Source organism: Gymnoscopelus microlampas, assembly GCF_963454915.1.
Source record: "Gymnoscopelus microlampas genome assembly, chromosome: 8".
Taxonomy (NCBI): Eukaryota; Metazoa; Chordata; class Actinopteri; order Myctophiformes; family Myctophidae; genus Gymnoscopelus; species Gymnoscopelus microlampas.
In genome coordinates, this window is record NC_139945.1 from 45988653 (window position 1) to 46013105 (window position 24453).

General features: G+C 42.6%; 1 protein-coding gene across 1 annotated transcript; it reads right to left on the bottom strand.

The window, feature by feature from the left end:
* Positions 1-105: 105 nt before the first annotated feature.
* prpf8 (pre-mRNA processing factor 8) lies at positions 106-23705 on the bottom strand. Its single transcript, XM_084065023.1, has 43 exons — positions 23553-23705; positions 22598-22718; positions 22297-22465; positions 21853-22017; positions 21453-21671; positions 20847-21059; positions 19559-19684; positions 19040-19145; positions 18570-18760; positions 18312-18431; positions 17521-17710; positions 17097-17216; positions 16664-16798; positions 16395-16524; positions 16064-16260; positions 15687-15893; positions 14505-14668; positions 14265-14391; positions 13483-13675; positions 13130-13317; positions 12581-12819; positions 12247-12393; positions 11659-11869; positions 11348-11464; positions 10972-11219; positions 10028-10207; positions 9113-9248; positions 8477-8646; positions 7861-7990; positions 7547-7693; positions 6621-6781; positions 6227-6418; positions 5432-5669; positions 5114-5242; positions 4665-4778; positions 4348-4521; positions 3877-4070; positions 3547-3786; positions 2726-2867; positions 2281-2421; positions 1955-2094; positions 1174-1376; positions 106-771 (listed from the first exon to the last, which is right to left on the bottom strand). Exons 2-43 carry the CDS (start codon positions 22704-22706, stop codon positions 617-619), a joined length of 7017 nt encoding a protein of 2338 aa, XP_083921149.1. The 5' UTR covers positions 22707-22718; positions 23553-23705; the 3' UTR covers positions 106-616.
* Between the last annotated feature and the right edge of the window lie 748 nt (positions 23706-24453).

Sequence of the window (24453 nt, forward strand, 5' to 3'; positions counted from 1 at the left end):
GTCAGCTTTCAGGATTGATGATCCATGATTTGGTCAATATTAAACACTGTGCAGTGCTATTTAAATGATGAAAAGTAGCCTAAAAGAATATTACCACAAAACAAGTTATTTATAAAACTTTATTCAAACTCAAACTACAATGTCACATGATACAGTACAATAGAATAAGTGGGTATTGATTGCTGGAATGACAAAAGGACTTTGAATTGTACTTTAATTCCTAAAGGGGTAACAGAATTTCATCCTTTTGAAAATAAATTCAATAATCAAATATTACAGCCAACAACTGTACTGTGACTACTCAGTCACTACATACGTACATGTAAGCTGTGATGGACCAGAAGCCACAGAAATAAATTGCAGAATGTGTTTTCATGCCGAAACAAACAGTTAAAGGGAGGGACTGGGGAATCATGGGGTAAAAAAAAACATTTGTAGAAAACACCCACATCTTAACAATCTTAAAGGTGATCCTGAAGTGTTCACATACAAATTTCAAACATCAATATCTGTAGCACATACATCTGCTCAGTAGAAATATTACAATGCCTGAACTGGGCTGGCTCTACATGACTCACATAGACCTTTCTTCAAAAAAGAATAATGGTCAGTTTTCTCAACCATACATGTCCTCACGGTCTGCGTTGTAGATTTCCCCCTCCTGCAGCGAGGCAAAGTTAAGGAAGTGTGATGGTCGGTGAACTTCATGGTAGAACTCCTTGGGGTTGGACAACTGGAGGTCATACTTCATGTTGGGGTCATGGCGCACACCTGTAGGCAGTTGGATAGATAGGCTGAATTAAATGGGCACTCAACGTGATTTGATCTGCTGACTTCGGTTACATTCTGAAACATTTGAATTTATCAGATTTCTAGTTGTATGGTTATTATATTAACCACTGATGCTCAGAGTGAAGACAGATCCACAGAGGCAGAAAACCTATGTTGTGTCCATCTATAGGTCGTCAAAAGATCATAAATCCATCAATACTTCCACCCATTACAGTAAAGGCAGAGCCTTACGCTCATGAAGCAAAATTAGACAGTGGGAAGAAAAGTCTATATATTTATGTCAACAGAAGTAGTGAATGCTGTAAAACACAATTTTCATTTATGCTACAAGCCATAACATCATTATTCATTCATCTGTAAGCAGAAACTGTGGGTACTGACCCATGAAGTTGTAGTTCCAGGAGACCTGGCCCGGAACCATGAAGAAACCCAGGAAGCGATCAGAGAGCAGCATCTGCACCCTCTCATAATGCGACGGTAGGTAGCCCTTCGGGTTATTTCCCTTGTCTGTGTTCTGCCGGCCCCACTCATAACCACTGGGTGTCAGCTTGTAGGCGGTCAGTGTGCAGGAGCCGGGGGTGAAGCTGAAAAACCAGTGTGCACATTAAAGCTAGCTCCTTTAGCAGTCATTAATACTGAGCAGTGTTCTGCGTGTCTATGAAATGCAATCGAAGCTGTACTGAAACGTTCCTGGAGGGACAATCGATTGAATGTGAAATCTTCAATCCCTATTTCCTGTTTAGCCACTACCCTTGGTGGCTATGACCTTGTTCACTGTGTTTATGGCAAAATATTAACAATCATGCCTTCTGTTCAGAAAATATCACACTGATGTAATGACGGCCAGACCAGTGCCCACAAAATGCATCATGGGAATCGTAGGTACACAGAGAACAGCCAAAATAGAGATTTTCTGTCAATATGGGTGGTAATGTTAATATTGCCATTTAGGGACTATGATAATGCTCAGAGGGAGTGCTTTCCTTTCATACCAGTAGCAATATGACTCCATGACTTCAATGTCAGTTACATAAATATTACGAGACTACAAACTGACATACATGTCTAAAGACACCAGTTGCTGGAAGCAAAAATAGCCTCTCTTGCAGGCAAGTGAAGAATATCAAGTTTAAGAGGTCAGATGAGGTGGAAGGGGTCCTACCTGCAGGTAATGATGATGGTCTTCTCTCCATCCCAGGCGGGGTTGTCAGCCATGATCTTGGCATGTGAAGTGACGTCCTGTGGGGACAGCTGAGGGGACTCGTTGGGCTGAGTGTGGATCCAGCCAAGGGGCTCCATTTCCTGGTAATGGGGGAGGATGGGAGACGTGAGGCATTGCAGGGTGAGCAGTGTTGCCTGATCTGTCAAGTGCTGCTTGATTTGCCATGCTTTGGATACACTTCCCTAGTCAGTTCAACTATGGAGGACTGTGAAAGGATATAGATTTCCACATCCACCATATTTTTTATTTTGTATCATCAGTCTTACTTTAAGGTACTCATGTCCAGGCAGCTGGTTGGGCAGGTGCACAGTCTGATGGGTCCCCCACTGGGGCACCATGACGATACAGCGGATCTCCTTCACCTGGGGGTTGTCTGGTGGGCTCGTGCCATACAAGTAGCCTGCAATCTGGAAGGACAAAAGATCACACTCATCTAAACAAGCATATTGGTTTCACATTCACAACTCTTATGTCACAATCATTGACAGCCATGATTCATGCTTCTGTGGTCTGTGAGGTATCCATGGCGATAAGACACAATTGTGGTCCATCTATGCAACTGTGCACAGAGCATCTGAGCACAAAGCCACGCAACTCCAAGACTTCATAAAAATGTGAACAGACTGCAGCTGGCTACCAGTAGTAGAATACAAAGACAGAGCAAAGTACTTAAGCAGTTATAATTTCAATGCAATAATTGCAGATAAACACCTGTGCTCGCAGATCTGAGATGCAGATGAACTTCTTGAGGACATTCTTGGGCAGAATGTAGGTGTATCCTGTCTCCTTGATGTCATCAGATGACACGTAGATGTGGTTCGTCCTCAGGTGGAGATTGGCCGCAGAGATTGCTCTGTGGGAGGAGCAAGGTACAGGGCAAGAATGACCCGAGTTGGACAGAAACAGATCATGTAAAATGGAATTCATGTCTAGTTATTGATTAACTGGTGGCACACAGTTCTTTGTACAAAGAACATTAACTTACCCCTTATTGAGGATTATCATTGCAATGCATCAGTATTGCAAAAAAGCTGTAGTTTATTATGTGTATAATATGAAGGCTGTGCAATTTCATATAATACCCACATAACACCCAGCTCACATCAAAGCTTCCCCGACCTTCGCTTAATTTAAAACCAACCTCAAAACCCACATCTTCAGACTTGCATTCGACACCTAATTCAATTCAATTATTTTTCAACAATTGTAACGATTATTCAACCACGTGATTTGATGATACAATGTATTCAGTCACTGTTGTCAATGGGACATACAGACATGATGAAGATCTATTGACATCAAAACATCACGATTCTGCCTACACCCGTTAATAAAAGGAAGGCTTCAATTCCTTCACGCCTTAGAAGTCCTGCTTGAGATGCACAGGACCAGCCTGAACTTGGCTTGAGGCGTGGTGGAACCCCCCATTGTTCCAGTATATACAGTATACACACACACATCTTGATACACAGACAGCCTCATTATAGTAGTTTTGCAATTGCTTGATGGCTCAACTAATTATTGTGGCATACCTGACCCTCCATTCGGTCTTGGAGGAGAAGGTCTGTGTCTCATAGTTGGAGGTGGTGGAGGTGATGATCTCATCCCCGTGTTTGTTGACAGTGCGTGTCTGTGTGGCGGTCAGCTGTGACTGCTCCTTTGTCTGCTTCTCAATCTCAGCAATCTGCTGGCGCTGCTGTGACGGAGCAGAGATCTCCATACCTAGGATGATGTCACGGATCTCCGACTGGGTGAGTGAGGCCACATTCACACTGGAGAGAGGAGAGAGACGTATAAGCATATGTTTGAACTTTGACCTAGTGCTTTGACCAGTGTGTACCTACAGTATGTCTACTACTCACTTGTTCTTCTTGCCGTAGTCAGCGAGGATCAGGTCTTTGAGCTGCACCTCCACCTTGATCCACTCCTCGTCAGTGAGGGTGGGCCAGATGTGGTGGGGCTCTGTGATGGTGGTCTTATCAGGCTTCAGGATCACCTTGGCCCGATCGTTGTTGACATGGAGGGCTCTCAGGATCAGGATGAGACGGGAGAAGGCCTAGACACAAAGGAGAATACGGCAGACACTAATTACACAAGATGAAAAGTCAGGAAAAATAAAGAATTGGATCTGCAAGGTTTGGGTAGGATTTATGACTTCTGGTTAGGAAATGAAGTTATATTTGTTTTGGCTCTTAATTGCTTTTTGTACTGTCAACAGTAATCCCACGTAGAATATACAACTAAATCATGTCACTTAAATACACAATAACCAGAAGTCCATTGAGTTTGAACTCCCCATTAATCTTCTATCATGAAGGAAGAGTGTGACTCACAGTGTATGAGGAGATGGTCTTGAGCCAGTCATCGTAGAGGTTGAAGAGCACCATCTGGGGCTCGGTAGCTTTCAAGATCAGGTCTCCAAACTTCTCCACTTTCAGACAGGCCTGGAAAGGCAGCTGCAGCTCTGACCCCTTGATCACAATGTTGGGGAAATCCAGCAAGTGGACCTAGAGAGGTAACAGACAATGCTTGGTATTAGACATGAAATCAATGAATGCACACTTGCCTATCATGAATGCATAGCGTGTCTAATCCAGGCTGATTAGACAGACCATTCAGGACAGAATATGTTAGCATGTCCAAGTCTCACCTCAAGTGGGTCCAGCATGCCCTTCCTGGTCACAATGATCTGCTTGGGCTGCTCTTCCACAGGGAGGGATCGAATCAGGGCAGCCACCTCTTCAGCTGTCTTCCATTTGGCCAGCTAAAGAGACATAGAGGGAATACTTCAGCTGAGTCAGGGATGACAGTGTTGGAATGCCATGGAATGCCTCTGCTATAAAGTATTTTAAGACACATTTTTGTGGAACAACATTAAACCTTCCTGATGTTATACTGCAAATGTTAAACATTGTTGAAGGTAAAAAAAAAGGCCTTAATGTCAAGAAAGTTTCACTGTACAAGCTTATTGTTTGGCCAAATATAATATTTTGTATTGAGAGAAGTAGTGTTAATGAATTGAATTGATAAGTATAAGTGTAATATTGTTAAAGCAGGACAATATCCACCTATGACGTTGGCAATAGTGGCAAAATGTACCTGTCCCAGACGTTTCTGCCCAGCCCACACAGAGGTATGGATGATCTTGAGGAAGAGCTGGCCTGTCCTGGGGTTGAAGATGAAGATGGCGCCGTTGATGGGCTTGGTGGTCAAGTTACCCTCAAAGGTCTGAGGAGAGAAAGATAGAAAATACATAACTAAACAACATATTTAGCATGTACCCCAATTCAACCACCATTAAAACTGGTTAATAATAAAGTAGACGAAAAAAATATTTAAAAAATGTAATTAAATAAAACATTCCCATGGCCGCATTCCATTACGGTTCAGAATTTAGAAAGCGTTTTCTTTTCTCACCTTGTGGATGGTGACTCGGTACACATTGGTGTCATCTACGAACCAGATGATCTGGTTGGAGAACAGCTCGCCATAGTTCTGCGACGACAGGTAGGGCTCAGTGGGCTCTGAGGAGTACAGCTGGAGACCCTTGCGGATGCGTTCCCTCAACACGTACAGGGCTGGGTTGGCCTTCATGATTTTGGCCATGGCCTGCTGGATCAGTGGCTTGCCTCCAGGAAACCAATTACCATAGGCACTAAAGAGGGAGAGAGATAAGAGACTGTCAATTACTCCATTTTGGTTATGTTTTTATGCCTTCACCCCATTCCATTTGTCTGTCAGCAAAGTAACTAGACAAGGGAATGTTGTGAAACTTCAAGGGAAAACCCCTTCTCACAGTTTGAGCTATGGTGTGACAAATGTCACAGATGTTCATGCTCGTCCAACAAAAAGTACCAAGCAAGTGTGAAACTCTGACTTGCTGCTGTGTAATTCTTTTTAGTAAATGGTTGCCTAGACCCATTATCCAGTTAATAGGTAGGTTAATTTACATGCAGTTCTCATAGCAAGAAACTTGACCACTCAAAATAGATATATACTAAGAGTACTAGAATAGAAGTATCAACCGATACACCAAGAGATCTAGAATAGAAGTATCAACCTGCATTTGTGATAGGCAGGTAGATTCACAACAATAAGAAATCTATTTGCATCAGATTGGCAGTGTTATTTACTCAACAGTACAACTGTCAGGCAAGAAACAATCACATGGTGGGATTATGGTTACATATGCATGCGAGCAGCGTCGCTAACCTGTGCAGGTTGTAGGCCAGATCGATGGCAATGAGCACCCCAGTGGGGGAAGGGTAGATACTCATGTTGTCCGTGGTGTAGTCCAGGAACTTTGCCCGAGCATAACGCTCGATGTCGTGAGAGTCGTAGTCGCCCCAACGCAGCTGGATATCAATCCAGTACTTCTGTGTGGTGGTGCTGTCCATCACGTCCCTGTAGGCAGAGGACCATGTTTGAAATAAGAACAAAGATTGTGAGAGAAATTATAGAATACTTTCAAAATGACTACCAAATCTTTACATTGCTAACATTCAAAAGCATCCAGTGATGACCATGGTTCAAGACGACACTTTCAAATGACACTTCTATAACTGATCTATAGTGTCAAACATAACATTAACTCCTGAAGACATACTTGGAATCGGCGAGCAGTGAAGGCCGAGAGACGTTCCACTTGTATGAAGCGAAGAGGAGGATGTCGGCACAGGAAGAGTTCATCTTGTAGGACTTCCTGGGGTGGATCGTTTCCTTCTGTACCGTCTCAATCTCCAGGGCGTCCAACTCTTGGTCAAAGACCTGAACACGCAATAACAGTGGTGTTAAATCTCCGGCTGCCAAGAACGAGTTATCACAAGTATTTTTTCTTTTTTTGGGGGGGGAAAAAATGTTCAGAACCCAAGATATCATCATTTGAAGATTTGCTGCTCCATTCACTTCTTGTTTAACTTATTACTGAAAAAGGCTGTATCTCTAGCCTGGTTCCAGACCATAGACCCCGGCCACTCTCTGAGTGGACGGCTCCTCTTGGTCTGGTGTCATAATGTGAGCCTATGGCTTTTCACGGTCAAAGAAAAAACAGTCAAATCAGAGTCGGAGGTGGGGGTGGTCTAAAGACAAGCCAATCAGCGAATATCTGCTAAAACAAGCTGTGCGATGAGGGGCTTCAGGCTGATAATCGGCTCCTGTACCTCGGCTCCTGAGGTCTTTTTTTTTACTATGTATTTTTGGCCCAGACATGCTATTTTCAAAAGGCAGACAATTAATGTGAAACATTTGTGAAACCACACAGTATAACCCTCAGTGATTAGCAATCATCAGGGGATCGATCATAATGGAGATAAATATTCTGTGACTACTTGAAAAGTCCAGAAATAAGTCTGGGAGTGAGAGAGTTAATGATGTGGCTGGGTACAGCTCAAATATTTTAAATAATGTGTACTAGCTTTTTCCAAGACTGTAATGTTTTACTATCAATTAAAACTAGCCACTTTGTAAAGAAAAACAATTTATATGTTTGGCCTATATGATGTTATAACGGTGATGAGGGTAAAACCTGCATACCTGACAGAGATCCATAACAATGCTCTCATGGATCTTCTGCCACAAGTGAGCCCTGAAGATCTGAATGAGGGAGATCTTCAGCGTGGGGATCTTGCCGTGCATGAAGATTCCCGTCAGGTCAAGCTGCACCTGGAAGCCCACGTACACCTAGGAAGAGAAATTAAGTTGTTAAACAGTTGGCAAGTTATTTTCATTTATCTGAGATTTTTTACTACCTCCTCCAAGCCACCCCACAACTAGTGTTACTGTATATGAAGCTCATGTCACTCCCTTTGTGAAGTGGGACAGCTTTGGAGGGTGATATCTGTACTTACATTGGCTCTGTTGATGGTGGGAGACCACCAGAGTGTGAATCGACGGTTGGGGATCTGATTCAGACCGGACCTCTGGGCATTGGTCAGCTTCTTCCACTTCATGGATTCCTCAAATCCACTGGCCTTCTCCCTGGAGAACAGGAAGTCAGAGTATGAGGTTACAGTAACTCTGGTTCAAGCAATATAAAACTGATATCTCTACATTTATGGGGAAAATGTTGATAAATGTGATGATACTGTAACGTTTTCTATAAACGTCCTTAATGATCCAATGCGACAGTGTGCCTCCGCGTTATGCTGAATTTCCCTCTGGGTCAATAAAGGTCTATTTATCTATGTCTTCATTTACGGACAGACTTCTCAATTACGCAGGTTTAAAGGGGAAGCAAAGAACAAACAGATATTTTGGCAGGTTACTTTGCCTTGAATCTTTTTAAAGAGATAAATACAGATTTTAGAATTTTGTTCATTAGAATATATATCCTTTATATTGGATAATCTGATATACTGCCCAACACCAGCTTATGTTATGATAGAGCAAAATGGGAAAACCCTAAAAAAATACTCAAAACATTTCACCATCTCATCAAAAAGTTTGTTAAAAAGGCTGTCTCACCAGAAGAGACCCTCCCAGGTTGGGAAGTAAGTGCCTTTGAAAAGTGTGTGTTCAAGGATGCCCTCCACACCACCCAGGGCCTGGATCATGTCTGTACGATAGTTGTTCAAGTTCCACAGCTTGCCGTCGTGTCTTTGGTGGGTCCACCAGAATGGATTTTGCTTCAGGACCTGTACAAATAATCACACATGTTAATAAATTGCACTAATAAAACAAATAGAAAAGTGTCAGGGCATGCCAGCAGATGGTTGGAGAGTTCTTCAACCCAGACAAATGGAATGTCTGCAGTTCAATAACGGAGGGAGACCGGTGTTGCATGTCCTACCACCTTTCAGCCCTCAATTTCCTGACTCTCTACAGCCTCAACGGAAAAGGTGCAACCTTAAATGCAGCAGAACATGAGGGAACGAGGCATGACACTCATGCCGCATTAATAAATTACTATTGTTAAAATAATTCATGACATTTCGGTCGGGCTGACTCATTAGTTTCTCCCAATCGTTATTGAACTAAAAAGTAGAAATTGTAGAACATCACTGAAGGCCTGTGTCTGTTTTTAAAATTAAACAAACATTCAAGTTAAACTCAACCACCATTTCCCCAAATAACCATTTAATCACTTTGTCTGCGTATTACCTGGTACTGTTTGAAGTCAGTCCGGACTCTCCAGCCCTTGTCGTAGGCCAGTGTGTGTCGGTCCTTCTGGAACAGGGTGTTGATACGGGGGATCCCTCTATCCCATGAGTCCTCCAAGTCCTCCAGGGTCAGACGCCTGGGATACAAAAGACACACTGATATAAGGCTTCATAGTATCAACTGTTCTGGTAGAGTGACAAAAGGAATTAGGAATGAGGGTAGGTACATTGTTAACTATGGTTAACTGGTACATAGTTAACCAGCTCAGTGGTTAGAGTGTCTGCACTGAGACTGGGAGGTCGGGGTTCAATCCCCGGCTGGGTCATACCAAAGACTCTCAAAATGAGACCCAATGCCTCCCTGCTTGGCACTCGGCATCAAGGGTTGGACTGGGGGTAAGTCCCTGCGACATACTAACGTCATGTCCTGGGGGTGTACTTGTACATCAAGCTATCTCACGCCAAGGAAAAACTTACATGGTTAACTGTGAATACAAAAATAAAGAGTACACAGTCAACAGACTCGTGTTTGAACAAAGCAGGTGTTTGCATGGTGATGATTTATTTTCATGTCAGGTTCAAACAAAAACAGAGACAAGCAGCCTCTTCTGACATGATGTTCACTGACAGCGGAAGCCTACTTCGTTTCTACATAACCATCCAAGATGCCCTTTTCACAAATACAAATCATGAATAATAAGTATTTCAAACGACAGCCCATACTTCTCAGCACTCATAGATGTAAGCACAGGTATCACACTATACCGTGTGTGAATGCATTTTGTTGTGTACGTGCTGTCGGGGTTGTAAAGTCGAAATCTGTGTGTGCTGCACTTAGTTTTAGAAGTGATCTTGGCTTTAAAAAGGTTGGTTATCACTGATCAACACTGAATCCACTGGATGTTTGAGGAATTACCTGTTCTGGGCAATGGCCTCCTGTCTCTTGAGGGCGTACTCTGCCCACACCCTCTGGGAGTCAATGAACTCACTCTCCCAGGGTTGAATGTAACGATACAAGTTAGGGATCAGCTGGTCCTCCTCGTGGCTCATACCCGACCGGAAGTGAGTGATGCCCACATCCGTCTGTTTGGACCACCTGGTAGGAAGGAAAGACATTTAATTTCATAACCGCTTAAGCCTGATTTAAACTTCGTCAGACAGAAATAGCCCATCTACAAGCTCACAACACGTTGCACACACCGGTGTACAGAGGATTATGAATTAAGCACGCAGGCCTAATTTTAGCCTATAATGACATGCCCAAAATAGGGACACCAGGTTGAATGTGGTTAACTAATTTGTTGAACAAAAGTAAAAGACATAACCACTTAATTATGTCTGTACACTTTGCGATGTCATAAATATCATATGCTGTGTGATGAAGGCTTTAAGTTAAAATGTGTCAGCTTCACTGTTGTGCATGTGATCTAGACTTGTTCCGATTGGGGATGTAATCACATACCCCGATTGTTGTTTTCCTACATCGATATTAAGGCACATTAAGATGTTATAAACAGCTCTATTATGTGCAGTCTACTGTCCGATCGCAGAGCTCAGCAGCACCATCTGCTTTCTCCATAATATGATTCCTCACCAAAACATTGCTCTGTGCTCTACAGTTAACATTATGGATATGATTTGGATAGTGATATTAAGCTGTAGTATTGTCATTCAACATCACACACACACACTGAATGGTTAAATGATATTATATGTATGCTATTGCTATTACATATCCCCTTGGTTTCAAAGCCAATTTAGGTTCCTACCATTCGATTAGCAACCAATAGAGACTAAAAAGCCTAGAATCACACTTGTGGGGACAGCCTACTCTACCACCATATTCAACTCTTGTCTTACCGTAAGTCAGACTGGGGGATGAGCACATGACCCATGGACAACATGCCCAGGCCGCCCAGCTCCTTAGGGGTGTAAAACACCACAGGGGGGAATCGACTGGGCATTTTGGAGTTGAGGCCAATCTTGATACGAGTCTGGATCTTGTTCTCACACTTGACCAGCAGATCTAGGAGCTCCTGTGTGTTGACCACCGCCTCACGGAAGTATGTCATCAGGCCAATCAGGGCCGTGTTCCACTTGTTCACAATCTGGAGGACATTAGACATTATCCTGACTGGTTATTTATCTAAATTACTTCAGTTATTCAATTATTTTTCCCATTGTAGCAGGATTATTTGCATTTTGTTTTGTCCACAAAAGACTACTACTAGCTGACCTTGGTAAATGTGGTGGATCCTGAAGCCATGAGGATCTGACGCACTCTGTTGTGGAAGCGCTGCATGGATTCATCATCCACACGCAGGAAACACTGAGCTGTCCGTTCTTTGGTTACCTACACAGGAAAAACAAAACATAGAATAAGGACTTGTAAAACCATGATATCCTGGCAAAAAAAAACTACTTTGCATTAAGTAAGCAAGTACGTTTGTGCAACTGTGCCAGAAAGGCCATACAACACCGCTAGTCTGGAAAGTGGAAAGGAAACAATCTTTTTGACCCATTTGGGTTTCTTCAGTGCATCCTTGCCTCATTTTGCAGGTTCCATACACCATCCTTGTGGGTAAACTCTTCATAGCTGGTGCGGCACTTGGGAAGAATGCGGCACTCAAAGCCACACATGTTGAAGAGCAGGTTGGGGTTGTCCTTGCTGTAGACCGATACAAAGCTGTTCTCCCACTGGATGGTAGTCACTGAACGGGGTAGACGATTCTTGATGTCCCAGAACACAGCACGACCACTGAGATGGATGGAGGGCAAAACAGCCAACTATTATTCCACATTGATAAGACTATTATTCAACATTGATTATGACTGATCAACAGACTGACATAACTAAATGGGAAAGCATGCTTAATGACTGTCACAGAAACACATTTGATCAGAAATGACAAAAGTATAACAGGGAAGAGTTTGAACATGTCGAGGCGTGTCTGGTAGTGCACAGACCGTATGGTCGCTGTTGGCAGAAACCTTCTATGTCCAAAAACGTTACGTTTCAGTAAATAGAAATCTGTCTCAGGGTCTTAACAAGGACCATGTATTCTAAAGCATCCAATGTAGTCAGTAGTTTTGTCACAAAATGTGTACCGAATAATATCCAGAGGCATAACTCACAGGTTGACATCGTGCTTCATCAATCTCATGCGAGCATCACGTGGCCAGCACTTCTTGTTGTTGTAGCCGACAATGTTCTCATTGTTGGGATCAGGGTGCTCCGTCAGGTACCTCTGAATCAAGTCCCTGGCCTCATCAGCTGAAAACCTGCATACACACAAAGCACATGATTTACCATTTCAACATTTCAGCTATGGGATCAAATACATTTTCTGTATTTTTCTTTACATGCCCATTCTTTAGTCACAAAGCAGAAACCACAGACTGTAAGCGAGGCAGAACTTTGTCAACAGGCTAGACTAGTTATACTTCAGTTATTTGTGTGACTCCACACCTGAAGAAGATGTGGATGCGGTCGATGTAGCGGCAGTATAAGCGAATGGGGTGAGCGCTCTCTGTCACTGTGTCCTGGAAACTGAGGAAGTCATTGGGCATCTGAGGGGGGCCAGCCATCTCACTGGCACGGTGTAGACCCAGCACCAGCAGGTCCATCACCAGGCCATAGTACTGTACAATGAACGAGGCAAACTGAAGGCCTCGGATGATGCCATAGGAGTTGGTGTGGTTCATGTCCTGGATGTGGAGGAGAGAGAACAATATATTTAGATTAATTAAGGATTTTCTGGTTGCAAGACAGTTTTTAAATGCAGTAGGATAACAAAACAAACATAAAATGATGGCACTAAAAACAGTAAACAATGTCTTCAGCGACAAAACAGTATATAAACTCAAATTACAAATAAAGTTCAAATCAATAACAAATCAAAAAATGCTTAACAAATCAAAGCATTTCTTTATCATGCAAATTGTTCCAAATCCACCGCATATTGTAGAAATAACTAAACACTAGTGAAAAGACATCTTTAATATGCCTTTGGCCGACCTTGTAATTGATGACCACGTTGTTCTTGGCAGTCATGTAGTCAGCAATGTTGTGGTCCACAATGAGACGCAGCAGTCTGTTGAGCAGCGTCAGATCGATCTTCTCGTACATCTTCTCATAGCGTGACTCCAGCATCACGTTACACTCACCCTCCATTGTCTCCCATACATCCTGCAAGTTGTTGATGCCTGGAAAATAAATAAAAACTTACATTATTCTAGGCAATACTCAATTGTTACTCACTGATCAATTATTAATATTGATCTCACTGCCCTCCACCCAAAACCAAGACCCGGTTAGGCTCTCCATTTACAGCTCTATGACTTCATGAGAAGCAGGGACAGAGGCCTCACCTTGGCACCACTTGTAGACCAGCAGTGGTGGAGGCTCTGTGTCGGCAGGTTTGATCCAGGGAGGGAAGAGTCGCCTCTTGTCCGCCTCGTACCACAGGTATTGGTCGAGATAGGCGTCTGTAATCTTCTCCAGAGGCTCCACATCGTATACTGGGACCAGGTGGCTGTAGAGGTCCATGAACTCAATACCCACCTGGAGACAACGGGAATAGGGCACACCGACTGAGATGGATGGCAGTGTAAAGACAGGGTTGGTAATGAAATTTGGTTCCTACTTGGAACCGAATGTCTATACCCATAAACCAGTGGTTCGGGGACCACCAGTGGTCCTTCAGGGTGTTCCAGGTGGTCCCCAGCTAAATGATGGAGAGTTGGTAACCAAATGGACACTTATAGATCTTTAACTTTTGAGTGTAAAATGAAACCAAAAGGACCCGTAAGGGTTTCATTTTACTCTCTCAAGAGTAAAATTATTGTTAGACATCTGCATTACTTATTAAAGAACTGTTATTTTGATCAACGTTTGCCTGTAGTCTCTCCTATGGTACCAACATCAATACAGCATGGAATTGTGGACAAAATCGTATCCAACGATAACAAAATATTCTGTCTTTGGGTCTAAATCTCATCAAATGGTGGTCCGTGGCTCAAATGCCGAATAAATAATTATTGTCACTAATCACATGTACTGCTAATCCCCCCCCCCCCCCCCCATATCTATGCCTTTATAACCAAGACACTTAATCAAGTAAATAAGATTTGGTTATAGGGTGTTTACTGACCTCTTTGAACGCTCTCTGGGTGAGCAGGTGACGTTTGATCCTAGACAGGGCCTCGTGGGGGTTGTCGTAGGCCTGCTCGATCAGACCCAGCTCCTCTCTCTGTGACTGGTTCAGACGTGACTTCACACTGACGAAAAGAGAGTCAAGGAAATAAACAATGTAATCTCACCCAGTGTGGAATTATCCAGATATATTAATCTTTATCTTGCATGAATGTAGCATTGACTGCTTCAATGATACCTGTAAGCCTCCTTGAGCCTCTCCAGGGCCAGGATGAGCAGTTTGGTGTCATGTTTGTATGAGAGTGGGGGAAAGGGGATGGGTGAGAAACGACGGCTCTCAAGCCAGTGCACGGTGGTGGTGTAGATGGCAACAGCCTCTTCAGCTGTGATGTAGGGACCATCCTATTGGCACAAAGAAAAAAAAACATTCCTCTTATCAAACCTCTATCAAGCTCACATCACATGTGAAGCCACTGGATCAGGAGAGTCTGAGGACTTAATGATAACATTTTTCACTGCTTATAATTAATGTTAATGAAATAATATACAAAGCATACTTATTTACACGCACATCAACGGTGGGTGCTGCTGGGCCAATGAAACTAATATAAAAAGGAGGTAGAGCCCGCACACCAATTTATTGGCGACAACATTTCGATCTCACAGGATCTTCATTCACGTCAGTATAACCCTTTATACTGACTACCTCTCTTCAATGAATCAATATACAACAATTTAGATGCAGGCCATAACTTGGACCTTCTAGGCATATTCTATTAATAGACATAAATTGAGTTTTGACCTTCATGCAACATCTGTCTGTTGGATTGCAGTAGAGCCATATGAAATCCGTGTTAACGGAATCGCGGACGGAATCGCGGAAATGACCAATAAAAATGGAATTGGAATAATACACGGAATATTGCAGAATTTGGAAAAAAAAAAAAAATCGCGGTAAAATATTTTTTTTTACCGCGAATTTTTACAAATCCACGGGACACCACCATTTTGCATGGCCACATCCTACTTTATAAACAGTAAAATCCACGTAGAAATAGTCTTAGAAAGACGATAGAAACAATACATGCGCGACGCCATTTTGCGCATGCTCAGACCGAAGTCACCGAATTATTTTGGGAACATTTTTGCGTATAACACAACAAGGGCCATGTATGGACTGTTATATCTTGAACATTTATTCATTTCCACTTACCAGACACTTTTTTTTATGGTAAAAATAAGCATAAAAAGCAAAATACAGAATTCAGAAATATTAAAATGGAAAAAACAGAATTTGGGAAAAAATAAAACGGAATTGGGAAAAAAATAAAACGGATTTCATATGGCTCTAGATTGCAGCTTTAAGTGGTTATTAAAATGAGCAGTGAAGGAGCTGCCCTCTAGTGGACAATAGCAATACCTTCAGGTAGTTGTGCTGTCTCTCCTGCTCTGCCTTCAGGTAGAGACGGGTCAGTCTCCCCAGGTTCTTTTTGCACACGGTCTTGTCCACAGTGGCTCCACGGCGGATTCGTTCACGATTGTAGTGGGCAGTGTTGGTCCACCAGTCAGCCTTGGCCTTCACGTAGCGCAGAATCATGTTCTCAATTGGGGTGGGCAGGCCGGGCACCTGCAATAGAAAACCCCATGAAGAAGTTACATTACTGGCTCAAATAAAGACACTGACAGTGAATTCAATTGCATCTATACAAATATTTTAACTGCTGCACTCTAAGTGCTTTAATTTACTGGAAAATAAAATCGAACTATAAGCTTTTAAGTGAGTTCTAGAAGGCTGACCTTCCAGGGGATGTTTGCTTTCCAGCATCTCCATGACTCGCTCAGGTGCTGCAGGATGGTCCTGGCCTTGTTCTGCTTGATGCCTTCAGGCATCATGTCCAGGATGTCGTGCATCACGGCCGCACGCAGCTCCAGGTCAAAGTGGGACTCCACACGCTGCTTGGTCACAGTTTTGGCCACACCCTTTGAATGACGCCCTGTAAGGGTTATACATGGAAATCGGTTACATTGGCAAGGCTCTGAAATCATCATGCCTCAAACATAATTTAACTATTTGCGAATTGTGCACAAGCACTGGGGGAACAGCAGGGATGGGGAGTGGTATGCAGACCTTCAAACTGCCTGGCCAGCAGATTGCCCAGCCACCTTTCCAACAGTGGAGTGATGCCTCGCATGAAGAACAGCCACACCCTCCAGCCAGGGGCCCAAAAGCCACAGCCTGGACCTTTACCCACAGGACCCTAGTGAACATACACACACACACACACACATTAAGTCAGTGTAAGTGTACAATGAGATGTTCTCAATAGTGGAAAAATGGTCCTTTCTACAACTTCACTGTTATGAAGAGCATAACATTTATTCTGTCAATGTACTCACGGTGTTGAAGCGGTAGTAGATGAGGTGCTTGAGGTCTTTGCACATGCGGATTTGTCTCATCAGCTTGTATTTGTAGCGGTACATGCCGGTCAGCTGGCCCACATGGGCAAAGATGTACTGCAGCCCGTCAGACAACTATAATATACATATGGGCAAAGTTTTAAAACAATCATACATGATCATGGGCATGGCTACCATAACAGTTACAGTACAATATTATGCCATTCTGCTGATTAATGGAGGTACTTATACTATGTGCAAAAAACAGAACATGACTTCCTAATACAAACGCTTGCATAACAGACTCATTCATACGGTAGATGCAGATTGTAACACTGACGCCAAAGCCACAGGTCAAAAAGTGTCCTTTGCTGGCGTGGGTGTCCATTACAGGATGATTGGTCCTACTGTATAATAAGGCCCTAGTTCCTACCTGGAATGCATCAACATTTCCCAGTCTGTACTGCACGTGGCTGTCGACCACCAGCTTGCTGAGACGTAGCACCTCTCTGCACAAGTGGAAAGCATTGCCGAATCTTGACTTCTTACGCTCCTAGAGGACAGGAACACAGACAGCCAAGAGTCAGAAAATTTTCTTGGGACAAAGGCAGATGATATAGTCGACATCATTCTCTAAAGGAAATGATGTCTCTAAAATATGACACTTTGAGGAATTTGTGCATAGGGTCAAACAAGTAATGTAAAAAAGGGGTCCAGTGTAGAGCAACATGGGCAACCAATTAGCTTTCAAGTCAAGGCATCCACTGGAATTTAGCACTAACTCAATCATCATCACTCAAACTTAACTACTGCGATGCCCTCTGTAATATGTGATAAGACTGCCATGGCAGATGTACCTTAGTGGTGAGTGTCTTGACTGGCTTCAGGTTAAAGTTGTAGTCGAGATGCAGGTAGTTGAGATTCTTTCTGTGGATAAGCAGATTCAGCATGTTGTAGCCCTGTCGGCACACCTGCAGACCCACTTCCACCCAGTCCAGCTTTGTGGACTGGAAGAACTTGGTGGCCTTGAAGGAACGGAAAAGGTACCTGGAAACAAATCGAAAACACGTTAAGCTTTTAAAAGGTGAGTGGCAGGAAAATGGTAGGCAATGCAAAAAAACAAACAAGACAGAGTCCAATACCAATGCCTCCCTGTCTAATCTTTAGTTGTTCATAGTAAATTACCATGTGTGCAGTTTGGGAACAAATACGTACAAATCACAACGCTGTGTTAATTGGCAAAGCTGCACAATTCAGGCTGGCTGCTTGCAGGCATGGCAACTAGTGTTTCATGTCTCATTTGGCCAAATGGAAATAGCACTCTTTATAAATACTTCACCTATGAAACAAAGGTGCTTCACAATGTCCATGGAACTAAGAGAGACTTGTTGAGGGCAATTTTTGCTTGATTAGATAGGTCAGAGATAAGGGACACATGCGCAACAGTCGGATTCAAACTCGGCACACAATGAACATGTGGTCTGTGCACTAACTGGTGGAGCCAACGGGCACCCGTGAGCTGTCTACTTTTGAATGGACAGACATAACATACACAATTCCTGTGACAGAATATCAAATATAATATTGGCATCAATAAGGAAAATGCACAATGAAATCCTCTGGTTAAGCAATGCTGTACAACACTCACCGTTTCTTCTGTGCTTTGGGTGGTCTGTGTTTAAGGGCATTGAGCACGTAGTACTTGAGCAACTTCTGGTATGACACACGCACCTTCACTGGCTGGCCAGCTGGACAATGCTCACGGTACCTGTTAAGTAACATTCACAGTTCATTTTAATTAAGTTTCACCATTTGTTTTTGTTGCTAGATGTTTCTGGTTGTGTTTTATGCAGTTGTGTATATGTTATATGAATGTAAAATATCACATCTGGTTCAACATGCTCACCAGTTCTTGATGAGAGGGATGTCAATGGCACGCCTGGTCCGTCCGGAGCGCAGGTTGAAGGGACGCGGTGCCCAGAGCAGGGCGATGCCATTGGCTGTGTTGTCTGTGTAGAGCGGAGTTTCCTTCAGGAAGGGCTCCACATACTCAGGCAGTTCAAACTCCTCATCATCTTCAGGCAAAGGCTCCTGACTCTGAGTGGGTTGGAACAAGAGTTTGCAAGGTCATGGTGAGGTTATATGATTCTAGTTCAACTTGTCCACCTCCCACAACCCAACTAACAGAAGTATATTAGTGATAAAATATGTCTGAATGTTCACAGGCCAACTGCAAATGCTGTAGGCGCAACAAAAAAGACCATTCATTTTAATATTCCTCCAGTTCTTACGCATAGGCAAGCAGACCAATGCAAATGCGCCTTTGTAGGAGGACAGTGAATTCACAATTCAGCTGCACAATATAGCCAGGCTTACTTTGACAGAGTGTCTGTGAGAGATGGGATTAATCAGAGGGTCAAAGTAGAAAGCTGGAAGATCTGGATCCTCCGTCTTGATAAACACCACATTGGGTGTATGGTACCTGCAGAGGCACACATTTCTTACAGTTAATAGTTGCAGTAGGTATTTTGCATACAGCATATCTTTTATCCCAACCTTAGGTGCAATAGTTTGGGGTTTAATGATTTATTATAGACTAAAATGGTTTGTAATAGTATTACATATACACAAAACACATTTTACAACAGCATGCCTTGAGATTGAGGCTTCACACCAAGGTATAATTTCCCATTTACAGCTTGTGCAGATACCTTCAAAATATAATCAAAAAAACAATTCTACCTCTAAAACCAAATAGGTCCAACAAAATTGACAGCTTTTAGATTTATTTTTTGATAAGTGCCTATTCAGGGCATCATTCATTTGTTTTGGCCAAGTGCGTATTCAGGGAAATTCATTCATTCATCCAACAAAGTCTAATGGAGTTTCTCTGACCAGGTGAGGTGGACATGGTGGGGCAGGTTGTTGTACAGGTACGGGAAGGCAATCTTGTACTCTGTCCTAATAGGCTGTCTGATGATGATCTTGTTGATGTCATTGAACTCATTCCAGTCTTCGTCCCTGTGGAAGGGTTAAAAAGATGTCAATGAACTTAGTGTAACTACTAACATGCTGTCAACAGATACATTAAATATATAATTGCAAATATATCCTCCTCCCACAACCACCAGCTAACAGAAGTATATTAATGATAAAATATGTCTGAATGCTCACAGGCCAACTGCAAGTGCTGTAGGCACAACAAAAAAGACCATTCATTTTAATATTCCTCCAGTTCTTACGCATAGGCAAGCAGACCAATGCAAATGCGCCTTTGTAGGAGGACAGTAAATTCACAATTCAGCTGCACAAATTATAGCCAGACTTACTTTGACAGAGTGTCTGTGAGAGATGAGACTAATCAGAGGGTACTAACAGCTGTTAACAGATAAATTCAGTATATAATTGCAAATGTAAGAAAAAGAGGACTAACAGCATACACTGCTAAAGAAAATAGGTTAGGATAAAATATATTTGCATGAGCCAAATATACGGTATAACCTGTTGATATAACAATATGTTCTGTGTTCCGGGTGCTTATCTTCGATACAATGCATCATCCAAGTTTTTCCATAGCTTTTGAGGATGAGCTCTCGAGACACAAAACGTACTCGGATGTTTTGTCAGAGCATCTTCCTCACTATTGATTGAACAATAGATAGATACAAAAAAAGCCCGAAAATTGTTTCTAGTAAGTAGTAATACAACAAAAGCCAAAGACAGCGCATACAGCATAGTAGAGAACTTCTAAAAGGACCATGCCGGGTCAGCCAGTTGACTGCCACTCAATATCCTTGACATTACTGCAAATCATAGCGTGGTTTGTTTGATTTTATAGGGAGCTACTGGATTCCACTAATTTGAGGATGATGATTGCGTTTTAATTTGTTTTTGTGATTTGAGAAGTCTAGTCTAATCAAATTCTGAATAAAATTCAAACATATGTAACGTATTAAGTTATTAACAGCGCAAAGGTGTTTGGCCAACAATGACTAGCATGATTCAAGTATGTTTATACGAATACACTTGAACAAAATATATAAAACCAATGCAAAGTCTGAAGGTAAGTAGCAATGTATCTATGATATACTATGGCTGCAGCTGTGAATAGATAATGCCATGTTGTATTGATGGCAGTATGGTCATTTAACACCATCTTCCATTACTGGCAGATGTTCCTTACTGGAGGTTGACGTCTCTGACAAGGGGCTCAAACTTGGGTCCCCCGGGAATGGCCATGTTGAGGGCCTTGGAGGTGAAGAAGGCCTTGAGGTCAAACAAGTAGAAGTAGTTATAGTCCACCAGGTCAGTCAGTAGCTGGTTGGCCAGGCGGTACAAGGTGGACATCATAGGTAGGGTGAACTGCCAGCGACGGTAGGTGGTGCCATTCACATACCTTGGGAGCGAGATTGGAACAGTTTCACACACTGATGTGAAAACACCACAGAATGTAAGGAGATCAGCCATAGATCTATCACAGGAACAATGTTTAATCATTTTCTACCACCATTTACTTACATTTAAAGTCCAATTATTGTCATGCTTGTTTCAATAACTATCATTCCTCCCTTACTTTACTATTTAGCTATGTGTTGCTTTAGAAACTTTTAGATTATTACTTCTATTACTTTTAGCAAAGATGGTAGGAGTCACTAAGATAGCAGATGAAATGTTAAGCCTAAGCCTAATTTATACTTTGCCACATTGCGAGGTTTTTGAGTCGACTCATGCAACAAAGTATAAGTTAGCTCCTAAGGGGTGTCTGTTCAGAGAGCAAAGCGGGATTTACTTGGTGGTGTCTTTGAGTGGCTGGTGCTCATAGAACCATTCCGACACCGAAGAATCTTCCTCAAGGTCTAGTTCCATCTGGATGGCCTCCAATGGTTCCACATCCAGGATGTTATCAGCGTAGTCAAGCGGCGGCTCCTCATCGTCGAACGGTGGGAAGCGCATACGTTTGAAGTGCCGACGGTCACGCTTTTCACGACGCATCATGATCCACATGGCACTGGGATGGGGAAAAGCAGATTAGGAGTGATGAAAATCTTTATTTTAAACGTCTGAAGGTCATTTGTTTTCCTTGATATATGAAGCCTTTTCTCTCACAACTTTTTGGCTGTATAATTCAATCATCACAGTGTGACAAAAGCCTAATTACACAAGATTGCTACTTTAACTGACAGCCTTACCCCCACTGGGCAATGTAGACAGGCTCTATGACCCAAGGGATTTCATTGACAAAGGAAATGGCTCCAGTAATGTGGTAGAGCACAGGCACATCTCGGATCTGCTCCCAGGGCATAGGCATGTTCTCCAGCAGCTTCAGCACTGCATGGGGCATGTACTTCAATGCTCTGAAAATAGATGGGAGGGGGATAGGGATTGGGGAATGACAATGAGTGATAGAATGCAAGTTGAGCGTTACCAGATTATCAGTGAAAAAAAATAAGATACAACAGCAGGCCTTTATTTACTGGCTAATCGAACTAATAAACGATCATGAGTTTTTACTGATTTTGGGCAGCTTTACAGCCAAGACATTAAAAAACAACATCAAGTTGATTTGAAATATCAAATGTCAACATGAATACTTTTAGTTTTGACACACTCGGATGCAAGACATTCATGCTCACCCAAGGTAGACCCTTTTGTCATGCCGAAATTTCCTGTTAGTCATGTCTCCATGGTCCCTAATGATCTTCCGGACATGCTCTGGAGGCATGTCCTCCTTCTGGGCATCCACAAAGCCAAACTTTCTCTTTTCAGAGTAGCGCTTTGCCTGCAACTGCTGCCATTTCCTTGCTAAAGAGCAATTAACAATAGACAGAATAGTAGGATTTTAAAAGGTACAAAATTTGCTGTTAAACAGCAAACAGTCTTCATACACACATCAAAAATGAAGTTATAACCCACATGTTTGAATCTCATACATACCTTTCTCTTGCAGTTTTTCTTCAGACATGTAATCTGGGACCTGAACTGGAGGAGGTATGCCTGGTGGCATCCCCCCAGGGACACCTCTGTAGGGAAAGGTAGATGCCATGGCGCCTCACGACTAAAAAGAGTGACAGAGCAAAACACAGGATTTGCAATTAAGTAACAATGATGGTGTAAATTATTTGCCAGTGTGCTTTTATTTTATTGATTAATTGAATACTTTATTAACAAGTCGCCAAAAAAAAGCACAGGGGTACAGTTTAATACAAATATGCTAAAAGGATAAACCCAAGAAAGCACTATGGCTTGTTTCCATTGGGGTCCTGTGTATTCAATTCGTCGAGACATTTAAAGACAAACAATAGTATACAACATATGCAAAAACATCATATAAACGAGTAGTAAAAAAAAAAGAGAGAAAATATGTAAACAGTTGGGGGTGGGGGGCATTTCTGGAGATCTGCTTAGACCTTTTGCCAGTGCCAATATCATGTTAAAGCAATGACAACCAATGCTCTCAGTATTATCATCACACCATCACCATAGCCTAATGATCTGGCTGTTATAGCGTTAATCTGGCATTGAGAGATGATCAGATGAATGAATTAACATAAAGACTAGATAGTCAGTCACAAGCCAGGCTCTTCTAGGCTCTTTCCGGCGTGTGCACACACATCAACAAAGAAGACTGAGCACTAGCTTATAACTCATCGAAAGCCACTTCACGTTCATCTAAACCTCCAAGTTAATGAATAAGGTTTACTTGAACACACATGGACAATCAGTCTACCATATCGTTGTATAAACGTATGAATTGTGTTACGTCAATCTGGCTAAGCCAGGCCAAGCCTGAATGGAGTTGCTAAGCTAACGTTAGCATGAACAAAAACCCACGACTAAACTCAAGTAGCCACTGTTATATCATCTCGCATATATATATACAACCATTTACCTCCTCCTCCCAAGGCAGTTAGTTTATGTCGACGGTAGGTTGCCTCCTCGGTCCGTAAACAACTAGCACATCGTCTATTTGAACTAAGTTCACTTGTGTTTTACCCGCTTTAAGGAACAGTGCGTTCCTGGAGCAGCAACGACCAGCACACGATGCGTGGTGGACAGTGTTGCCAGGTTCTTGGGAGAGAACCAAGCAACAGGGTCTACGAAAACAAGCCCAAAAGAAGCGACTTAAAGGCCACACGAGCAATTTACATGTCTATATTCGTCAGCTATTTGAAAATAGACGTAGAAGACGAACATCTTATGAAAAGCGTGAACATGTTTTGATGTTGTTGTTTTTTTAAACCTTTGAACACACATCTGGTGTGGGGGTCCCTAGCCTGGGCTCAGTACCATTTTCAGGTTTCTGATCCGGTCTGGACGGAAATAACTTTACGTCATCAGGCGGCTGGAACCTCCGGTGCCGTGCACATCCAAAATCATTCCCCTTGTTAAAAATGTGTTTAGTTTAGTATAATCGTTTCGTTTCTTTTGTTATAATAGTTGTTTGGTACGTCCATCTTTCATTCTATCTCGTAGCGTGACTAGCGAGACTAAACTAATTGATTTGCATTGTGTGGGGAACAAAAACAATGCAACGCCAACCGGAACCCACCACCGGAACATGATATTTATTTTATTTTTTTCTAAACCGGATCACGCGGCTCAGCTTTAGGATGCATACCTGGCTTTCGTCCGTGGTGGAAAGTCTGGTGACACGAGGTTAGTTATGGGTCCCTGGCTGGTACAAAACATTTTTCATATGGGGGACTCCGTGTGGACAAATACATATTAATTCGGGGGTCCTTGACATGAAAATGTTTGAGAACCACTGGTTTAAACAAAATTTAGGAAAC

Coding starts and splice junctions, on each gene's coding strand:
- prpf8 (XM_084065023.1), bottom strand. CDS start 22,706: ATGGCATCTACCTTTCCCTACAGAGGTGTCCCTGGGGGGATGCCACCA. Junction 14,669..15,686: donor GACAGCACAACTACCTGAAG/GTATTGCTATTG, acceptor TTGTGCCAATAG/GATGGTCCCTACATCACAGC. Junction 2,095..2,280: donor CTGGACATGAGTACCTTAAA/GTAAGACTGATG, acceptor CCCCATTACCAG/GAAATGGAGCCCCTTGGCTG.